Genomic DNA, 14,603 nt, shown 5'->3' with positions numbered 1-14,603 from the left:
CTAAGTTAGAAAACATACACGCAAGTACACAAAAGCACACCTCACACACACACTATGTGGCCGGCCACAGTGGCCAGAGACAGAACAAGTGGAGTCTCACTTTCTTATCAGAAAGTGATTATTAGACATATTTGCAGCTTGTGAATCTGAACAGTTGGATGGGGATTTCAACTGAAATCTCCCCAAAGGCAAAACTACCGTATTTTTCTATAAAATGATATTAAATGATTATACTATCTGGGAGACAGTCTAATTGTTTGCACTTTCTGGTGGCCGCTCCACTTAATTTCTAGAGAGTGAAACTCTACTAGGCATCTGGGAGATTGAGAGGTATGAGAAGTTGCGCAGAAGTGCACGCGGCCATGACATGCGTTCATTTAATGACGGGCGGCCTGCAGGCAAATGCCTGTCAACCTCAAGTTGACACCAATAATGGCCCAGGCTTTTACTGATTGTGACGGCGCAGCTGACAGCCGGACATTCGGAGTGTTGTTTACTAAGTTACGAGATATCTGACGAACGATTCTGTGCAGCTAATAAAATGACTTCGTACAAGGCGCAGTTCACAAGAGAGACAGTCATGCAAGTGTTTTCATGAAGCTCTGTGTAGACCAGTAGTTCCCCACGCACGGGGAACGGGCAATTACCCTTTGCAGTGGAAGGGGGAGGAATAAAAGGAAAATTTCTGAGGGAAACAACGAAATAGGGTTTCGAACATAACATGCTAAAAATTCAAAACTGTATTAATAAATTGTATTTTTGAGCTCTAATATTTGTAATACCATCGTCATCATTATCAGCAGCATCATTCATTTGACAACCACTACTGGATACATGCCTCATCGAGACTTTTCCATGCACTGCAGTTTTCAGGGACACCCATCAAAAATGCTCCTGCTCATTTTCTGACGACTCCTACTTTAACGTCTCTCTGTTTTCTTATCTTATGGATGCCAAAAAAGTATTTCCTTTGTTTCTCTTAGCTTCATATCCGTCGACCTCTATCGCACTTTCTTACGGTCATAATTACCACTCAGACTCCAGTATGCCACCTGGTCCATTTTTTCCCCTCTCGCGCCTGCTGATTCCCACCTTGAGTCTAACCACTGATCGTTCAGTAACCTCCAGTTCTGAATAGTTTCCACATTAACAGATCGCGTCTCACTGCTATACACCAAAATATAATGAACATTAATTTCAAACATGCATTTTCAGACTCGACAACTTAGTTTTGAAAACTCCATTAGCTTCCCGAAAGTATTCCAGGTTCTTATTTACTCTTCTATTTAGTTCTTTTGCTATGAATACATATGTAATAGGCAACATGTGTTACCAATAAAAAATTCTATTAGCATCTATCTTCCTCATTTTGAAAATCGACACTTTCTAGGTTCTAAGACTATTTCTTGGGCTCTGCAGGGACAAGAAAAAAATGGCTGAAAATAGGCTTTTATCAAACATACTGGCGGAAGTTGGTGAATGATTGGCGGCGAATATCCATTATTATAGGAAAAGGCGTTAAGAGTTCTAGTTATATTCGCAGCTACAAAAGTACATGTTCTATTGCGGTACGTAACAATGAAAACAAAGCGAGAAACCGGATCAACTTTGAGCATTACAGTGGACATTAGCCGACTTTAAAAAAAAATACAGAAAAGATAGCTAAAAATCAGCAGTTTCAACTTTCTCATTGTTACATCCCTTTGCGCTATCTTCTTGCCGAGCGTTAACACTTTGGTTGCGATGCTAACTTTTCTGTAACTAGAAGTGATCACTGCGAATGAGTTATTTGAAATATTGCAATAAATAACAAGTTTATTTAAAATTTTAGTGATAACTGCAACTTAACAGCCACCAAATATGCATAAACGACAACTTTCAGTCCGATCTGGCAATTTTGGGCTCCAAAAAGAGGCGTTCTTCAGTATTGGAACTGTGTTAATTCGGCTCAAACCGTTTTATCAAACAAAATATCAGTAAAATTAATTTTCATATATTTGGCGTTGGATTATATGCCTGAAATTCAGCGATGAAACTTAAATGTTTTATGCTGATCTCACGGATATGTTGCTCTGAACTTCTTTTATGTAGATTCTAATTGTTGACAGAAGTTCAAATGGTTCAAATGGCTCTGAGCACTATGGGACTTAACAGCTCAGGTCATCAGTCCCCTAGAACTTAGAACTACTTAAACCTAACTAACTTAAGAACATCACACACATCCATGCCCGAGGCAGGATTCGAACCTCCGACCGTACTGGTCGCTCAGTTCCAGACTGAAGCGCGTAGAATTGCTCGGCCACTCCGGCCGGCTGACAGAAGTATTGTCGTATTAATTTCATCGACGAACTTATCCTGCGTGTAGAGAGGGCTGTCTGATATGCAGTGTATTATAAAGCTCGGTTTTTTTTTTTTTTTTGTCCCAATACCAGTAAGTTGTGAGTGAGACAGAGGGCTTTCCCCTTGGCGGTTTTTGGAGAGGATCGCTATATCTTCCAGGTGCTTTACAATCAACACATCCTGGGGAAACTTACTATAAACTTGGAGTTGGGGCACTGGAACAACTTCTAATATGTTTCCGGGACGATAGGCCCCAAACAAAATTATGGAGGCGCGTATTTATTTAACAGCTGAGAATGAAGGAGCATACTTCTTACACATCTTTATCAATGACACGGCAGTTCACTTGATGTTTCCAACATACAACGATTCTTTAAGAAGTTGGCAGCTAACAAAACGTAAAGTGTTCTTTAAACGACAGTTAAAAAGCAGCTCACTAACTGTAGTTACATGCTGCTCGTTCAACGCAATATCCCTCTGAAAATTATTTCTTGAATTTATCTCTCTTGTTTCGCATAAGAACCTAGTTGGCCAATCAGCTATTATTTCCTCTAGTAGAGTTGCAGGTGCCTTGCTACTCGAGAAGCATTATAGGGCTTTGAATCAACACGAAGTATACTAGTATGTGGACGTCTAGATTATAGTCCAAATTACATTTTCAGTGTATTGTCTACTACATTTATTGTATCTCCAGTCTTTTAGAAAGGAAATCATGAACCTAATGCCCTCTAAATGCCTTCTGGAAGCTGGACATATCCATTTTCCACAACTTCGACAGCTCGTCTCTACCCCTGACTGTTGAGAGAGCAAGTGCCACATATTTCAACAACTCTTGTATGTAAATATTATAGCGATGGGTATACATTTATCTTCAAATATCCCACTCTTGTTTTGTGAAGTGGTAGCAATGCCACAACAACAAAACTAGACTTTACCAATGCTATTCGTATATCAAGCTATTACGATTTAAAATGTTTTTTGATTTTCTGTACTTCGAAACTACGAGGGTTGACTGGAAAGTAAAGCCGGGTTCACACAGGCAACAAAAGTATCGCCACTGCTAATGACGAACTGCAGTTGCTTTGTAGTTGCATGTGTGAACTCCTAGTTTTCGGTGGCGCCATTTAAGAAGCGCAACTTTTGTCGCGCCACAAAAAGTTGAACTTGGTTCTACTTTGTTGCGCCATTTGCATTCTCCACAATCGAATAACGTCATTCGATTTCTACCTCGCAGCTGGATTCAAACCTTTCTAGTGTGTATTCGTTTGCAGATAGTGATTTTGTACAGCCGTTTAATCAGCTGAGACGGGTGACGCCATTTTGCAAACTGCGCAATTACGAAGAATCTGTAGCGTCCTTTGTGAACGGTAGCTCACAGCGCCATTCCAGAATGACTTGACTTGTGGCGATACTTTCGTTGCGTGTGTGAACCCGGCTTAATGCATCAACCTTTGTAACTCTTCAACAGTTCGCAGCATTGGTATGCGGCATGTACTGGCTTGTTCTGTAGCCTCTTCTCTACAGCTCCGGTTGGCGGGAAGCCTTAGCATTGAATGGTTGTGTTGTTACAGTATAGAGTATCGAACCCTGCGCAGACGGCGACTTAAGCAACGTGCCAGTCGTTGAATTCTTGACAGCAGAAGATGTCACCCCAAAGGAGATTCATCAGAGAATGAAAGCTGTTTATGGTGATTGTGTCGATGTGAGTAGTGTGCATCGTTAGGCGAGTAAGTTTAAAGATGTTGAGGTGGGAACATCTGACATGCGTGACAAACAGGGAGTTGGACGTCCTGTGACAGCAACCACAGAGTTTCACAATCAAAACGTTGATAGATTGATTCAGGGCGATCGTTGTCTCACTCAGAGAGAAACTGCAAGCACGATCGGCATTTCACGAGAATGTGTGGGTCAATTACTGCTTTGCTTGCCTGTCAGAAGAACTGTGAACAATGGGTAGCCCAGATGCTGACTCCTGAAATGAAAGCGCACAGACTTGAAATTTGCCAGGAACTCCTCTCATGTCCATTCAATTGTGACAGGAGACGAAACATGGGTATACCATTACGACCCAGAGACGAAACGTCAGTCTATGGAATATCGACACAAAGACTCACCCCAGAAAAAGAAATTCAAGACGCAGCCCTCAGCTGGAAAAATCATTTTCTGGGTGCAGATGGTGTTATCCATGTTGATTTCCGTGATTGTGGAACAACAATAAATTCAGAGCGTTATATCACAACGCTGTGAACCCTAAAACGATGGCTAACAAAGGTCCAAAAGGAATTGGGAAAGGGAAAATATTTCCTGCAGCATGACTGTGCCAAACCACACACTTCATGTGCCACCACAGCATAACTTCATAATGTCACCACCATACAGCATCCTCCATACAGTCCAGATTTAGCACCGTCTGACTTCCATCTGTTCCCGGTAATGAAAGAGGACATCATTATGCTTTTGATGAAGACATCAAGAGAACTGCGAGACTGTGGTTGCGGAAAAAGTGTGTCAACTTCTTCCATGACGGCTTTAGAAAGTTTGTTCATCGTTGGCAGAAATGTATCGAATTTGCTGGCGATTACGTCGAAAAGTGAATAGTTGTAATTAAAGATCACATTCTAAGGACTATTTGTGTGTTTGATTTATTAAAATAATTCTATTCAAACCCAATTAATGAAGGCATTGCTTTTCATTCAACCCTCGTATGTACCATTTGGTTGGATACTAAGGAAACTGTCTCCTACTTTAATATGGCGTGATGTGAATAGCTAGTGTAGACAAGTCCAAGCATTCAACTGTCTGATATTACTTCACACAGTGGACTTCTTTCAGTAGTTTCTATACTTCATCAATATCCTATTACATGACGCACAGAAAGGTTGATCGATACAGGAATCACCGATCAACCAATGACCTCGCTGTCTGGTCTCCTCCCAAACACAACCAATCACCGATCGCCATAATGGCGGATCAGGGTTAAAATCGCTGTCCAGCGATCCATGTTTAGGTTTCCAGTGAATTCCATAATTCGATTAATGTCAATGCCAGGATGGTTCATTTGGAAAGTTCATTGCCTATCTTTCGCTTTCCTGGCTTGCATTCCACCTCTAATAACCTAGTCGTAAGTGAGATGTTAAGCACTTATCTTGCCGCCTTATTTTTTAGAATGGCTTTTCTTTACGTAAAGGCATCTTATGTGACTCTCAGCTACCTGAATATGGCAGAGCAATATTGAAAGTCCTCTGTGATACTGCTTTGAGCTCTTCTTCCTTCGAAGGTATCATTTGCTATGCTAACTGATCAGTAGCAACAAGAGAGGTCATAGGACAAGGTTGATAGGCCCTGCTACGGCCTCTCAATGAACGTGGCCCATTTAACTCTGTGGCTCACGTTGCTTTGCGATAGCCCCCACCACAGTGAGCGTGGTCTGGAGTTCAGTAAATTAGATGCTCAGCTGCAATGGTCACTGTTCAGCCCACTGCAGAGATGTCGTCCGTGTTACTGCTTTACTGATTATGTCACAACCGTGCTTGCAGGTAATACACCTGAAATGTCAATTGAATTGGAATCCCTGAAAACCATTCAGAAATGCCAAGTATGCAGTGTAACAGATACTTTGTGACTGACAAAAATTTGTGTTGGATTATGACTAGAACCTATATCTCCAGTCCTTTGCAAGCAGTCGTATTAACCACTAAGGTGCCAGAGCATGTCTCAGTCATGACTCGAACTTATATTGTCGCTGACATTTCCTCCCATGATTTCTAAACACTACAGTTGGGTCTCCCACCAGATATTTGGGAACAGGATCATTCGGGACACTGATCTGGTGCGATTCAAAGTCAGATCTGGAGACATGCTCAGACAACATAATGTCTTAGGCAACTGCGTCTGACTACAAAGAGATTTTGTTTCCAGTCTGAGACTGCATAAATTTTCATTAATCAAAACATATACACATCTGAGATGTATGTTTTCCTTAAAAATATTGTACTGTGTTTGACAAAAGTAAGTTCAGACAACCAAATGAAACTTATGTAGTTAATCTAATTCATCAAATAACAATCATAGTTTTAAAGCCAAATCAGCTAATCTGATCTGGTCATCTCTGCACGCTATGATACAGCAGGCATCTAATAATAACAAACAGCTCTTGATCACTCGCAATGAACTCCCATCACGGCACCACACTGGTGAGATGGACAATTCGTATTCGGAAGAGTAGTAGTTCAATTCTCCATTAAAGGACAGGCCCAGAATGTCTCCCCCTGTGCTCTGCCCCTAATGAACTTGCTGCAGGCAGGACGTAATACCCTAATCCTCCTCATCCCACCACAAGAACTATTATATATTTGAAACCTTGCCACATGCAAAATCCTGACTGGTCTACAGCACAGGAATCTATGTTATTACAACATATTACATTTGCAATTTTCTCACCCCTCGTAAAAGCCTGTATTGTCCGATTGTATAGCAATGAGAATTTGTAACAGACGTTGCCGGAGGGGGGAAGAACTCTGCCCTTTCCTTTTCTTTGTCCACCACTGTACGGACGCCTAAAGCCGGTAAGTCATGTGGTATATTGCACTGGAAATTTTCTCGTAGTAGCCCTTTGAGCACTGGTTTTCTGTGAGCGCACTTTTTTTCTTTCAGAAAGCAGCAACACAAAGGAATTACCAGTGCGGTGGAAACATCACAAGCTCCTGGCTACAGTACATTCCTGACAGGTATAAATACACACAAATGCAGATCAGAGTCTGGCTGTATTATGGCTTACACTGTAAAACTTTATTAGTACAGCAATGCAGCCACTATCCAAACATCAGTCAAACAAATGACTGCTTAACCAAACTGTTGGCCACTCACAGAGACCTAGCATTTACACACACAGCGATAAAATCTCTGTTACTGTCATCCAAATCAGTCAATTATTAGCAGTGTACTTTCATCATCAAACTAGTTCACATAATTTTACTGTGTAATTGAATTATTTATTGATTTTAGGTGCACAGTGTTGTATGAACAGAGAGTAAAGTCTAGGACTATTTATTACACTGACAAATGAAAAGAACAAAAAAACCTACTCATTTGGATTCATCCAATTAATGAAACGAAAGAGCCTGGAGTTTTCCACTCTTCTTTTGAAGAGCTGAGGCAGAATGACAAGAAATTCTTCATTTACTTCACAATGTTGGTGACTTCCTTTGACAGACCTCATGTGTGGTTGAAGTATACCATTCAGTCCAAAAATACCAAAATGAGCAGTTGTATTCAATATGTATAGATGTTGGCAATAATACTAATGTAAGTGTGGGATAATCATTTTCAAATGAGTTTTAAAGGTCATAGTATTTATTGATACTGTTTTTCTAGTAGTCTGCCTGAAGACTGGTCTGATGCAGCACTCCATGCTACTCTATTCTGTGCAAGCCTCATCATCTCTTAAGAACTACTGCAGCCTACATCTGTTTGAACCTGCCTACTATATTCATGCCTTGGTCTCCCTCTATGACTTTTACCCCTACCCCACCCCACGGGTCCCACCAATACTAAATTGGTGCTCCATTAAAGTCTCAGAATATTTCCTATCTGCTGATCTCTTCTTTTAGTCAAGTTGTGCCACAAATTTCTTTTCTCCCCTATTCCATCCAGTACTTTCTTACACAATCACCAATATAATCTCCGGCATTCATCTGTAGCACCACATTTCGAAAGCACCTATGGTCTTCTTGTATGTTTATCAACCATGTTTCACTTTCATATATGGCTACACTACAGACAAATACCTTCAGAAAAGACTTCTGTGAACTTAAATCTTTATACAATGTTAAAAAATTTCTCTTCAGAAAGGTTTTTCTTGCCATTGCCAGTCTACATTTCATATCCTCTCTACACTGGCAACCATTAGTAGTTTTGCTGAAGTAGCAAAACTCATCTACTACTCAAGTGTCTTGTTTTCTAATCCAGTACCCTCAGTATCGCCTGATTTAATTCTACTTCATAAAAAAAAGAGTTTTGCATCACCTCAGTTCTGAGAGTTCCGGAACCTTTACAGAAAATTGGAACAGAGATCAACTTAATCATAATTTCAGCCCTTTTTACTGATCATGAAAACCACACATTGCATGTTGTGCCACCATACAGTGAGACCTTCAGAGGTGGTGGTCCAGATTGTTTTACACACTGGTACCTCTAATGCCCAGTAGCACATCCTCTTGCATTGATGAATGCCTGTACTCATTGAGGCATACTATCCATAAGTTCATCAAAGCACTGTAGGTCCAGATTGTCCCACTCCTCAATGGTGATTTGGCGTACATCCCTCAGAGTGGTTGGCGGGTCACATCATCCATAAACAGCCATTTTCAATCTACCCCAGGCTTGTTTGATAGGGCTTATGTCTGGAGAACTTGCTGCCCACTCTAGTCAAGTGATTTCGTTATCCTGAAGGAAGTCATTCACAAGAAGTGCACAATGGGTGGGGCGAATTGTTGTCCATGAAAACAAATGCTTTGCCAATATGCTGCCAATATGGTTGCACTATTGGTCGGAGGATGTCATTCACATATCGTACAGCCATTACGGCGCCTTTCATGATCACCAGCATAATGCCATCCCAAAACAGCAGGGAACCTCCACCTTGCTGCACTCGCTGGACAGTGTTTCTAAGGCGTTCAGCCTGACCGGGTTGCCTCCAAACACGTTTCCGACAATTGTCTGCTTGAAGGCATATGTGACACTCATGAGTGAAGGCAACGTAGTGCCTATCCTGAGCAGTCCATTTGGCATGTTGTTGGGCCCATCTGTACTGCGCTACATGGTATCGTGATTGCAAAGATGGACCTCGCCATGGCACAAATGGTTGCACAGCTATTGCCAACAGTGAATTTACTGTTTTTTTCCCTGCTTCAAGTGCAAGCTCTGATGTACTTCAGTGCACTACTGTTGGAATGGCAGCAATGATCAATTAATCCCAGTGGAAAAATCTATCGCTTGCAAACAGCATTATTCACTTGCACATGCTGCTCTCCCCCCCTTGCACTCCCCTTCTAACAATGCCAAGCTGCCAAAAATAGTGAATGTTTGCAGCCTGTTACAATAACTTGTGTCAACTTTGCCGTGTGAAATGAACTGGCAATATAAAATACTAATAAGTAAATGTGTTGCTCTTTCTATGAGAGATAAATTCAGGGCTAAGGAAAGGTTAGAGAAAGATGAATCTGCAACCAAGTCATCTAATGAGTATAAGGTGGTAAGTCAACATTTAGTAAAAGACCAATAACAAGTATCACAATTTTACTGTTTTACTGTAGTGATCGGTCAACAAGCTGTAAAACTATGAAGTACATCATGAAAACAGATTTAGATGATGCTGTTTACAAGTGGTTCACACAAAAAGAGCACAAGGAGAACCTATCTCTGGTCACCTTCTATGTGAAATGGTGACTTAATATCTTAAAATCTTGGAAGGACATCAAATGTCAAAACAAGCAGGGGCTGTTTAAAATGCTTTAAGTCAAGACATGGAATTTGTCAGTTTCAAATACTAGGAGATGTATTGAGTGAAGATGATTCTGTTCTTGAAAGCCGGCCAGTATGGCCATGCAGTTCTAGGCACTTCAGTCTGGAACTGCGTGACTGCTATGGTCGCAGGTTCAATTCCTGCCTCGGGCACGGATGTGTGTGATGTCCTTAGGTTAGTTAGGTTTAAGTAGTTCTAAGTTCTAGGGGACTGATGACCACAGATGTGAAGTCCCATAGTGCTCAGGGCCATTTTTCTGTTCTTGAAAAAGTTTTCTAATGCTGATGAAATGGGGCTCAAATGGAAAGCTATGCTGACAAGAGCTCTTGCTTCACACCGTGAATTAGCAACACCTGGTCCTAAATTAAGCAAGGATTTTATTATTGCTTTATCGTGTGCTAATGCTACTGGTAGCTAACTACACTCGTCACTGGCAAATGTATGAAAAAAGTGTTGTTTCCAACACATTAACGTGTCAGCAATGCCTACTGTTTTTATATTTCATAAAAGGGCACCTGGGCAGACGATACGAGTTTCATGGAATGGTTTATGAAAGTTTTTGTACCTTCTGTAAAAGCTGAATAGTTAAAGAATACAAAAAGGAAGAAAACATTACTGCTTCTTGATAGCACACTAACTCATACCTCATGAAATATCTTAAACGAAAAGGACGAGTTCATAAAAATGATGTTTCTTCCAACTACAGCTCATGGATCAAGGTACCACTGAGACTTTCAAATAGTACTGCAGAAAAGAACTGTTACGTAAGTTGTTATTAAAAAAAGAAGACGACGGAGAAGAATGTCTGTTAAGAAGCCACAAAAATACTGATTTGAAAGATGCAGCCTACAAGATCAGATCATCATTGGATACTGTAAATGACTAGAATTTGAAAAAATCTGCAATAAAATGTTTGGCGTGGTAGAAAGTTCTTCAACTCTAATTCAAAATGACGAACAGAATGATACGTTCACAATGCTCAGTAACTACAAGAACTCAATTACCATGAATGTGAAGAAGTAGTTCAAGAACAGATGAGTGTTGACGATGTTATGAGATTCTAGGATATAATTTATCTCAACGAGTCTTCATACATTTGTCCCAGTCAGGCTCTAAACTTCTGTGAGAACATGACAAAGTTTTTGTTATTACATTAATAGTTCATAGTACTCAGGTCACTAATAGACAAAATATGAAAAATGTACCTGCTATCATTATCACTATGTTGGAAGTAACCTAATCTTAATTATGCACATCATCATCAAAACCAATCCTACCTTCAAGTAAGAAGTGATAAAAACTATTCAATAATTCCACACTCACATCCTGACACCATTCTCTTGATCCACTCTTATGATGCGAAAAAATGTGTATCTGTATGCCGTACGGAGTGAATGACTGATCAGTGCTTGTGCAATGTGGTACGGAGTCTTTGATGTTGTGGATGAGGATTCAAGGAGACATGAAGCTTTAATATGAAATGGCCTGCTCCTCTCAAAAGTTCACCAAGAGTGCTAAAGGGATACAAAGATGGACAATACATCAGCAATAGGACATCACTTCAGCAACAGAGTCACAGGCCTCCAATTCAGCAGACACTGTGAAGAGGTGCCAAGCGCTTGTGTAAGATCAGCTGGTGAGAAATGTACCACCACCTTTTCTCCCCAAGATTTGAATCATTACCTCCCGAGTGAGAATTACTGCACTGATCTAAATAGTTGATTTCAGTTATGACTTTGGGTAAATACAACTGTAAAATATTTTCATGCATGCAAATGATATACAGAAATTTCAGACAGTTAACTGCCTCAAGGGTCACGTAAAAAGTACACCAAGCTCCCAATTACCTGGCTGAATGTAATCCACAAACTTGCAGACTATCTACACATAGCTCTTCAACTATTGGGAAAAAAGAAAAGCCTAGCCTGAAATATCCACGTAGGATACTAACTTCTTGTTATGAAGACATAGGTAAAAAAAACACACACACAAGAAGTTAAATACTGATCACTATTAAATGGGACAAGAACAACCAAGTGAGGCAGGTATGGTGAAAAGTGTGTTCAGTTGAGGAAGAGAACAACAACGAGGGGCAGTGGAACCTGTTATCATGCACAAAGAGCACTCAAGTGCATTGAACTGTTCTTACAGTACGAATGAGAAAATTTCTTTTACTGTACCAATGTTTGGCTTCCCACACAATGAGAACCGCCTTCAGGGAAAAAGGGAATGAAAAATACTCACAAGTGAATAATTATTTCTCCAAATGAATCAAAGCAAATGAATACGTAATAAATCAAAGCAAATGAATATGTAATACTGTGTATTTTAAGAATTATTTTGTAAATAAGTTGTCCATTTCTAGTAATACATAAGTAATGTACTAGATTTTTAACGCGACTGGTAGCATGTTTTGTAAACAGAATAAATAAAAGTTTCAGGTTAAAAAAGGAAAGGTATTTTATATTTTCCATGTTTCTCAGTCAACCTTTTTTAGTCTCAGGTCCACATTAACCCAGATAATCAAGAGCTTGTTGTTTGTCTGGTTTCCAGTGACTTAGTGCACAAATACTATTGTTTTGCGCACTTGGCATTCAGCAGTGATGTGCTACATTTAAATACAGTGGTGTCAGAGCAAGGGTTATTTACAAGACCTGAAATATCACATAGGAAACATTACAAAATAAGGGAAGGGTACAAAAACATCAAACTTACCACCAATTCTGGCGAATCACACAGCTTAGAACTTAGAATAACATGTTGGAGAAACAATCGTATGATTTCACCAACAAGACAGATGCCAACAACTTCAATCTCATACACAGGTATGGACAGGTGGGGTGAGGGAATGGGATGGATGAATGAGAGAAAAAGGGTGAAGAGAGAGAGAGGAAAGGTAAAAAATTTATATATAATGTTTCAATGTCATCTCATGGGCAACATTCTGCCACTAATGTAGGTATCAAAATTAGCTTAATAAAATATAATATAAAGCCAAATAGCTTTAAATAAATATTTATATTTTTGAGCAAAAGGTTAAGATAATCTACACTTCAGTATTACATCTGCTTTCTCACAGTTTCAAGGATACAAAATATCTTACTTCTTTGCATTATATAATATGCCATATTATTTTCCCTATGGGATGACAGGCAGTTGAGATAGAATTCTATTCTTACTCTGTGAGTTACAGAGTAATTAACACATGTACAAACAGCTTTGGTTCTTAAGGATAAAACATCTTTATCTATAAATGGAAGAACCACAACCATTATTTAAAATGTATCTAAACACAACAGTGTGAAATATATACAATTGGTACATTAAACTGTCTTTCTACTTATCATTCTTAGCTTTTTCTTTACAGAATTCACACTGCATCTAAATGACAGCAGAAAACAGTTATCTAAGTACTCTACAACTAACCAAACTGATGGTACAGACTGAATACTAATAAATATCTTTTTTGTTGCATTTTACAACTAAAGACTAACAAATACATATCATTTGAACACAAACCAATAACACTTCTAGTATCTGATACAACTTATGGGTGACAGCTTACTACATAGGGCATCTCAACATATATGAAAGCAACACAGCCACAAATAAGTCTAGTATATACAGCTATTATCACAAAGTACTGTTTGCTATGAAGAAACTGACATTTATTATTTTCATAAATTTTTTCCACTTCGAAGTAAATCTTGTAAACTGATATTTCACACTTCCGAGCAACTGTCAACAACATAGTTTTTTATAGTAGTGTTGTGGTACTTCTCTCATCTTACTATAGTACAAAAATAATGGCATGGGAATTAAATTTCTGCAGTATTTCTGAAGACTGCAGTTACCTCTGTAATATAAACAGAGATATCTCTTAAATATAAAATGAAATTTAAAATTAAGTATACAGCATAGACAGACTTTTGTTGAATTAAATTAATATACTTTCATCACATCCTGATTGATCAGCAGATGCAATCAATACATGTGTACCATTTCACTCGCATTTGCTCTTCACTGTTGCCATTATCATATTAGTCTGATGTATTAGGTACAAGGCACTAACAAAAACTGCATTTGCTCTGAAACAAGACACAATAAATACAATGTAAGACTGCTTATATTTCAAACCTGTACATTGAATTTGATGGCAGCACCCATTCCAGAATGCTGTGATTTCTAGACACACAAATTATCAAAGCAATTACACTGACTTATTACCACCACCTTTATGACCATATTGTTTCAAGTTCGTTTCTTCCATGACATTTAAGAAGATGCAGCTAACACGCTTAATATACAGTCCAATCACATCAGCAAAGGAAAGTAGTTTTAAAGGCATCATATACTAATAGTAGACATTTAAATTTATAAAATCGCTAGGTATGAACACTATAAAAGATATATGTTATACTTTTTTTTTCTTATTGTATAGTGCATGGATGGTTTGTTTGGACATTATGGGACAAAACAATGAGGGCATCAGTCCCTCAGTCATGAGACATTTCAACTGAAGTTAGTGATGTCAGCCAGACATTTGGTTGAATTACAGTAGCATGTAGGAGTGCCAAAATATGGGCACTGAAAGCAATACAGAAATAATTTCAAGAGAAATACAGGTACATGTGTCAGGCAGGAACAAAGGTCAGAGAATGAAGGGTCTCCTAGGGTTCATCTCTGGTGAGAGAGAAACACTACCGGCATCTAACCACCTGCCAAACCAAGTAAGGCTTCA

General features: G+C 39.2%; 1 protein-coding gene across 1 annotated transcript in view; it reads right to left on the bottom strand.

The window, feature by feature from the left end:
* Positions 1-12,861: 12,861 nt before the first annotated feature.
* Positions 12,862-14,603, bottom strand: part of LOC126322158 (programmed cell death protein 10) — a 29,081-nt gene continuing 27,339 nt past the window's right edge. The window contains exon 5 of the mRNA XM_049994261.1: positions 12,862-13,950. Coding sequence (XP_049850218.1) covers positions 13,866-13,950 — 85 coding nt within the window. The 3' untranslated portion in view covers positions 12,862-13,865. The remainder of the gene's footprint in view (positions 13,951-14,603) is intronic.

This window comes from Schistocerca gregaria, chromosome 2 (assembly GCF_023897955.1).
Source record: "Schistocerca gregaria isolate iqSchGreg1 chromosome 2, iqSchGreg1.2, whole genome shotgun sequence".
In the NCBI taxonomy this organism is placed as follows: domain Eukaryota; kingdom Metazoa; phylum Arthropoda; class Insecta; order Orthoptera; family Acrididae; genus Schistocerca; species Schistocerca gregaria.
The sequence above is the reverse complement of the archived record's forward strand: the minus strand, read 5'-3'. Positions and strand labels throughout refer to the sequence as shown.